The sequence below is a fragment of the Propithecus coquereli genome, unplaced genomic scaffold, assembly GCF_000956105.1.
Source record: "Propithecus coquereli isolate 6110/MARCELLA unplaced genomic scaffold, Pcoq_1.0 Scaffold34, whole genome shotgun sequence".
NCBI classification, from domain to species: Eukaryota; Metazoa; Chordata; class Mammalia; order Primates; family Indriidae; genus Propithecus; species Propithecus coquereli.
The window spans coordinates 2915502-2923777 of NW_012149063.1; the positions used below are offsets into that span (position 1 = coordinate 2915502).

The window sequence follows — 8276 nt, forward strand, 5'->3', positions numbered from 1 at the left end:
CCAAGATAGAGTGCAATGGCGTCATCATAGCTCACTGCAAACTCGAACCCTTGGGCTCAAGCAATCCTCCTGCCTCAGCCTCCTGGGTAGCTGGGACTACAGGCACGTGACACTATGCCCAGCTAATTTTTTCTATTTTTAGTAGTGATGAGGTCTTGCTTTTGCTCAGACTGGTCTTGAACTCCTGACCTCAAGTGATCCTGGGCTTCCCAGAGTACTAGGATATCAGGGATGAGCCACTGCACCTGGCCTGAAATGATTTTTTATAGAGACCGCAAAACATAGCTATTCATCATGGACAAATGACTTCTGTTATAAATCTACTTGTCAACTAAAGCTAAATTTCTTAATCATTAGAAGGCTGTTCAGGCATTGAAATAAGCCTATACCAATGAAGTCATGTTTCATATCCTTTCATGTTCATGCAAAGTAGTTTTTCTGTTATTTCCCTATTCCAGATCTACTACTAATCTTTTTTTTTTTTTTTTTTTTGAGACAGAGTCTCATTTTGTTGCCCAGACCAGAATGCCATGGCTTCAGCCTAGCTCACAGCAACCTGAAACCCTGGGATCAAGAGATCCTCCTGCCTCAGCCTCCCAAGTAGCAGGGACTACAGGCATGTGCCACCATGCCTGGCTAATTTTTTCTATATATTTTTTTAGTTGTCCAGCTAATTTTCTTTTTATTTTTTTTTAGTAGAGACGGGGTCTCGCTCTTGCTCAGGCTGGTTTCGAACTCCTGAGCTCAAACAATCCGCCCGCCTCGGCCTCCCAGAGTGCTAGTATTACAGGCGTGAGCCACCGCGCCCGGCCCCTACTCCTATTTCAAATCCTAATATAGTCATTTCTGCTATATTGCTTGTTTTGAAAACATACGGTTGTTTCAATGTGATTGGTATATTAGAAAACAGTTTAAGCCTAACACCAATTTCACATGTGCTTGTGCATGATCTTGTCTGCAGGAAACACTAAGTAAATGCAGAAAACCATACCCAGCTGAACAGCTTCATAAGAATACATAAAAAACATACCCATATATACCTCAGACATCTAATAGCTACCTTGGTTCATCATGTTATGATCCATACCCACACGCAATCTGCAGTTAAAACTCCATCTGATTTCAGTTTACCATCATTCCACCACTTTATAAGAACTCACAAGCTGCAGCCCTCTGACACTCATTTCCATAAACAAACCCAGGTCTTTTTCAAAGTAAAGTGCCATATTGTTGTATACATGTAATTCTTAACCATTTAACATATGTAAAACTGTGTTGCTGCTCTTTTTCTTAGTTTCCTTTTTTTTTTTCTGTGCCACTGATGAAGTTTTTGAATGTTACACCCTTTAACTTCATTTTCCCATTAACCATACTGTTTTAATTTCACAATTTTTCATAGCACAATGCTTTATAGGAAAACATATGTTACAGTACAGCAGAACTGATTGTACTTCTCTAAAGCCTTTCCTCTTTACTCTTTTTTTTTTTTGAGACAGAGTCTTGCTTTGTTGCCTGGGCTAGAGTGTAGTGGCATCATCGTAGCTCACAGCAACCTCAAACTCCTGGGCTTAAGCAATCCTTCTGTCTCAGCCTCCCGAGTAGCTGGGACTACAGGCATGCGCCACCATGCCCAGCTAATTTTTTCTATATATTTTTAGTTGTCCAGCTAACTTTCTATTTTTAATAGAGACGGGATCTCACTCTTGTTCAGGCTGATCTCGAACTCCTGACCTTGAGCAATCCTCCCACCTCGGCCTCCCAGAGTGCTAGGATTACAGGCATGAGCCACCTCGCCCAGCCTCGGCCTTACTCTTACCCATATTAACTATATTCACTTCGAAATTCATATACAATTTATAGTCTATAAGATGTGTTGTATAGGTGTATATTTTCTGATGCTATTTGAATTCACACCTTTTGGCCTTATTTTCCCAAATAGAGTATAAGCTCTGTGAAGACAAGGCTCCTGTCTTACAGAGTTTTGTCTGGAATTTTGCCACATACTCTGCAATTCTTTATCTCCATGTCCTGGCGTCGTATTGAGTATGTATTTATATTCTATTCAGTTAAACTTACTGGTTGACTTGGAGAAGGACAAAAATTTAGCCGTATTCACAATATGTCTAAATCATTTTTTTCTTTCAAAATACACCTGAGATTGGAACCTTAATCATATTTTTAATTTTAGGTTAACACAAGATTTTGAAACTCAAGTTACAATCTTCTAGAATTACTGTTGATATTGTTGTCTCCAGTTTTTGCCTTTTTACCCTTCTGTTTTAATGCCATCTCTTTCTCAGTTATTTTCTTTCTTTTATTTCTGAGCATGTTCATAGGAAAGGGGCACATAAATTTGACTCATGAAATCATATGGACAAACGTCAAAAGAGAGGACCTTTTAATTTTAGAGCTTTGTAAGCTCTATTTCAAGGCACATTTCCTAAAACACATTTTTATTTTCCTTTTTTAGTTAATGTCTGATATGGAGACATTATATTACTTTAAGATGAATTATAAATCTGGCCTTCCATATTATTGTGATATCTTGTTTCACTAAAATGTTTTCTTCAAAAGTGATGTGTAAATTAATCATCATTTGAAATGTATTTAATGTACTTGGTGGAGAGGGTGGGTTGGCTTTTAAAGTAAATCAACTGTGATGCCTTTCTTATAGAAAAGAATCTTTATATAAGCTGGAGCTGGTGCATAAAATTTTGTTAGTCATGGGATAAAGAGTTACTGTGTTTTGTTGAATAATTTTAACAGGTATATTAAGTGTAATATTTTTATTTTGCTTCCATATAATGCGGACTCAGATTTTTTTAGAGCTACTCACATTCATTAAGAATTTATTTTCATTAGATTTCTTTAATATTTGATCTTTCCGCCCCCTCAGGCTTTAGTTTAGTATATGTAAGTAGATATTTCAATGTATACATATTCGCATCCCACTCCGCTTCACCAGTAGCAGTGGTGTTGGGTTCAGATTAACAATTGGACTTATGAGACAACATAAGCTTCACTGGGCATTAAGTTTACTTACCTTTAAGAAAGGCTGTAGGACAAGAAACAGCACACCTGGTACAGCAACAGCCCAGTGGAGCTCTCATGATTTCCAGGCACATTTTGCTTATATCCTGAGTATCTCACACTTGATATATTCATGGTCCTGAGGAACACAGCTGGGTGAGGAAGGACTACCTTAGTTCAGTGAGGCCATTACACCTGGAGTCTCTTTAGCTTTTATACCTTGTTCCCGTTATCCAGTGCAGCAAACACCTCATCAGTACTGGATAAGCAATCTTGATAGTGAACCACAAGTCCTTGGTAAAGTACATAATAACTTCTGCCAGATTCTCATTTTTCTTGGATTTAGTATGTTCCTGTAAATTCTAAGTTAAGAGTTACAAGGATGAGCTGGGTATGGTGATGCATGCCTGTAATCCCAGCTACACAGCAGGCTGAGATGGGAAGATCACTGGAGCCCAAGACTTGTTGAGGCCAGCCTGGGCAACATAGTGAGACCCTGTCTCAAGAAGAAGAAGAAGAATTACAAGGATGATTTGGCCCAAGTGTAAAATCCTCAGATATTCCTGAGGCTAAAGGAAAGGTCAGAACTGTTAACAGCTATTAACCCTTTCAATTAAGGTCCTGTAACCACATAGCCAACAAACAGTCTAAAGATGTATATTCTTTGTCCTCTTTGACTTTTTTTTAGCTACCACCATAGTGTCTGGACTTCTTGACTTCTTACTATATGGGAAATATTCACATATACCCAAGTGAATAAAATAGTGTAACAAACATACATGTTCATTACCTAACTTCAAAAATTTATTCATGGCTAATCTCATTTTAACCATCCCCAGCCACTTTTCCCTTTCCTCTTATTTTGAAACAAATACCAGGCATAATATTTTATCAATAAATATTTCTAAAAGATGACTCCTAAAAAATAACCAATACCATCATTATAAACACACTCACTTGGTAGGTAGGTCTAGAAAATTGATCAGATGCAGTTTTGACTTTTTAAAATTTTTAATTCCTTTTGATGAGAGCAGGAGTCACATAGGACAGGTTGTTGCTTTGTGCTCTGCAGCAGCCAATGATGGTCATTGTCTTAAAGAGAGTTGCAAAATGATGATATTCTAACCCTGTAATTCCTTCTTCATTTATTCCTGGAATGTTTCTGATAAAGAGCAACTTCCCTCCATCTATATGGTTAGCCCGTGGTACAGTTTGAATAAGAAAGGCAGGATAAATGCTTTATGTTTTATATACCAATGTCACTATGAACTGATGGATTTTAACGTATTTGATATATTTCGGTTTATGGTACTTTTCATCCACGTATCTGTGTTGTCCCATCTTTGGCCTGAATTAGCCTCTTCAAATTCGCCATGGTTTTAATTAATATACATTTGGATGGGTCAAGCGCTATTCAATTTGTTATATCTTCCTCTAATCCCTGTTGTGTAACACCTTCTAGCTTCACTTACTTATGTTAATTTCCTTACCCTTTTAAATCCTTGAGATTTTGGACCCTTTTTAAAATTTGTACTTTCTTAACTCAAAATTTTAATTTGAAGAGATTTTTTTTTTTTTTAGACAGTCTCACTCTGTTGCCCAAGATAGAGTGCAATGGCGTCATCATAGCTCACTGCAACCTCAAACTCTTGGGCTCAAGCAATCCTTCTGCCTCAGCCTCCCGAGTAGCTGGGACTACAGGCATGCGCCACCATGCTCGGCTAATTGTTTCTATATATTTTTAGTTGTCCGATTAATTTCTTTCTATTTTTTTTTTTAGTAGAGACGGGGTCTCGCTCTTGCTCAGACTGGTTTCGAACTCCTGAGCTCGAACAATCCGCCCACCTCGGCCTCCCAGAGTGCTAGGATTACAGGCGTGAGCCACCGCGCCCAGCCTGGAGATTTTTTTTGTTGTTTGTTTTGTTTTTATAATTTAAAGAGCTTTATTCTGAGCCGAATGTGTGTGACCGTGACCCAGAGCATATGGCCTCAAGAGGTCCTGAGAAAATGAACCTGAGATCTGGGTTCTAATTCTAAGTCTTAACTCCTTTCCTGTCCTCTTCACTTAACACAGCTGGATGAGCAAAGTGCTAAACACTGGACTTAGTGAGAAACTGCAGAAAATTTACATTTCCTCTTAGCAAAGTTTGTCTAAAAGTTACTAACCAAAACCTTTTTGTTTTTATTAAAGTTAAGAAAGAAGAAAAGAAAAGGCATAAATCATCATCTTCCTCATCATCATCCAGTGACTCAGATAGCTCAAGCGATTCTCAGTCCTCTTCTGATTCTTCAGATTCTGAAAGTGCTTCTGAAGAGAAATCAAAAAAAAGAAAAAAGAAACATAGGAAAAATTCCCGAAAACACAAGAAAGAAAAGAAGAAGCGAAAGAAAAGCAAGAAAAGGTCTTAATTTTACTTTTATTAATGCTAGCTTTATATCTGATTCCCTTTTGTTTATAAATAAATCTATTGAGATTTTGGATCAATTATATGGGAATGTTAAAATAGTGAGAAATATTTTATAGATATCATGGAGTATCATAAGACCATTTTGATATTCTGTGGTGTATAAATTAAGTTTGGGTACATTGATTTCTATCTTTTTCTTTCTTTTTCCTCTAACCTGCTCCAAGAAAGATCATTTCCTTTATAAATAAAACTTATCAGTTCAATTTTTGTGCACTCAGTGAAATGATGCTTCTGGTTTCGTAGGTTTATATATTTTTGTGGCAGGATTGTGGAATTAGTGAAAATTATAAGAAGCCACGAATTGTTTTCCTTATTTTCAGTAGCAGTCTCCTTTGCTCTTATGATAGTGTAAGGGTAGAAAGCAGATAACGTCAACATATTACTTTCTTTTCAGTTTTCTTTGAAATAATCTGTTTGTACTAAAACTTATCTTTATCTCTCTGTTGCCTCAAAAGCAATTAATTTCTTTGTCTGTGTTTTGAAGCACTTTAAATTTATCAGAGAGTGCATTGCCCACACTTTTTCTTTTTTTAGTCAATCCAGAAGCATGTTTACAGAATTTCATATTTTGGATCCATTTTATGGAAAAATATCTTTTGAGAATGTGATAACAGACACATTTTGTTTTGATTTTTTGTTGGTTAGTTGGTTTGTCAGGGGAATGGAGGAAGATTTTTCCTCATGTGATTACATTTTGGGGAGGGACAAGATAGTATATAGATTGTGATATGTGGGAAAGAAATACTAACAATTAGAAATTTTGCGTGGGTGCATAATAACCAAATGTAATTTGTTTTGTGTGTTTCCGTCTGTTAAGTGCATCAAGCGAAAGTGAGGCTGAAAATCTTGAAGCACAACCCCAGTCTACTGTCCGTCCAGAAGAGATCCCTCCTATACCTGAAAATAGATTCTTAATGAGAAAAAGTCCTCCTAAAGCTGACGAAAAGGAAAGGAAAAACAGAGAGCGAGAAAGAGAAAGAGAGTGGTATGTGAATGTGTGTATTTTGCAGAATGCCCTACATGTTTTACCATAGAACTTTTCTTCTTTTTTAAAAGTTTTTACTTATTTTAGACACAATTTAATTGGTGACTTTTGTCCCAAGATTGAAATCTTTTTTATAGAATATTGTTAGCAAAGCTGCTTTTTGCTAACCACATAGCTAGAAAGGTAAACTGACTTAAATTATGAGCAGATTTTGAAATAAAGTTACTTTTTTTAAATAATAAGCACTAAGGCAAAAAGGATGTTAAAGTGGCATTCCAAACCAATAACAAAATAATGTTTAACTTAAAACGAGATAGTGTTTTACTGTGTTATTTGTAGATACATTAAACTTCTAAGCAAGTAAGAACCTTAATTTTTCAATTTGTCTAATAGGAGAAAATGCTGTTTTCCTTACCCAATTTGTAATCTTATAGTAATAAAAATTGATATCATGTTCAAGTCCTTTGAAAATTTTTCTATATAAATCCACATTATTATCAGTAGTGCTAATAGTTCTTTATGAATCATTTTAACAGTTATATTCACAAGTAGAAAAAAGAAGATTAGACTCTTAGTTTTGACCAGAAATATATTGTCAAGTAGTAAAATTTTGAGCAATCCCTGTATGCTTTCACAATACAATAAAAATATAAAAATAGGGCTGGGTGCAGTGGCTCACACCTGTAATTCTAGCATTTTGGGAGGCCAAGGTGGGAGGATTGCTTGAGGCCAGGAGTTCAAGACCAGCCTGGGCAATAGTGAGACCACAACTCTACAGAAAATAAAAAAATTAGCTGAGCGTGTTGGCACGTGCCTGTAATGCCAGCTATCTGGGAGGCCTAGGCAGAGAATCGCTAGAGCCCAGGCATTTGAGGTTGCAGTGAGCTATGATGACGCTACTGCACTCTAGTCCAGGCAACAGAAAGAGACCGGTTTCAAATGAATGAATAATTTGAAACTTGGAGTAATTTTGATAATTTGGATTGAGTTTATTTTTCTACTAGTATTAGAAAGGATGTTTCTAAGGAAATAAAGATTAAAGAGAAAATATTTGAGCTGATTTAGAATGAACTTTTCAGATATCACTTACATGGATGTTGTTGATGTGCTAATTAAATATTAACTGATCTAGCTATTATGAAAAACAGTTATCCTTTTTGATATAAACCATGGTATGAATGTTTGACTAATTCAGGCCAGCTTGCTTCTGCTTAATTCACATTACTTACATTTCTCTATAGTTCTATTACCAATGAACAACTACTTATAAGAAGGTACTTGGAATAAAATAGTTTAAAAATTGTCCTCTCAACAGCATGTAGCCGCTTCTGAGCTCTTCTACGTTAATTTTCCTTAGCACTATCAAATTAGTTTCATTTTAGTAGTGAGTATATAACAGTGTTTCTCAATAGGACATGATTGTCATTTTGAGGCAGGATAGTCCATGTTCATGCTGATACATTTCAAAATTCTAGCATTTCTGACTCTAGGGCCCTACTTAGCAGTAGCATCCTGTAGTTACTGATAGCATTTTTTGTTGAGAACCATTGATTATACAGTTGTGCCTCGTATTCACGGGGAATTGGTGCCAGGACTCCCTGCAGATACTAAAATGTGCAGATGCTTATCTCTTTTATAAAATGATACAGTATTTGCATATAACCTACACACATCCTCCTATATATTATACTTTATGTCATCTCTGGATTACTTGATAATACCTAATACAATGTAATTCTATGTAAATAGTTGTTATAGTATATTTTTTGTTTGGTTGGGTTTTTCTGGTTTTT

The 8276-nt window shown here is 36.1% G+C and overlaps 1 protein-coding gene across 1 annotated transcript in view; it reads left to right on the forward strand.

The window, feature by feature from the left end:
- Positions 1-8276, forward strand: part of PPIG (peptidylprolyl isomerase G (cyclophilin G)) — a gene marked incomplete at its 5' end in the record, with an annotated part of 47203 nt that overhangs the window by 32058 nt on the left and 6869 nt on the right. Inside the window, 2 exons of the mRNA XM_012650677.1 lie at positions 5172-5432; positions 6316-6493. Of these exons, the coding sequence (XP_012506131.1) occupies positions 5172-5432; positions 6316-6493 (439 nt within the window). The remainder of the gene's footprint in view (positions 1-5171; positions 5433-6315; positions 6494-8276) is intronic.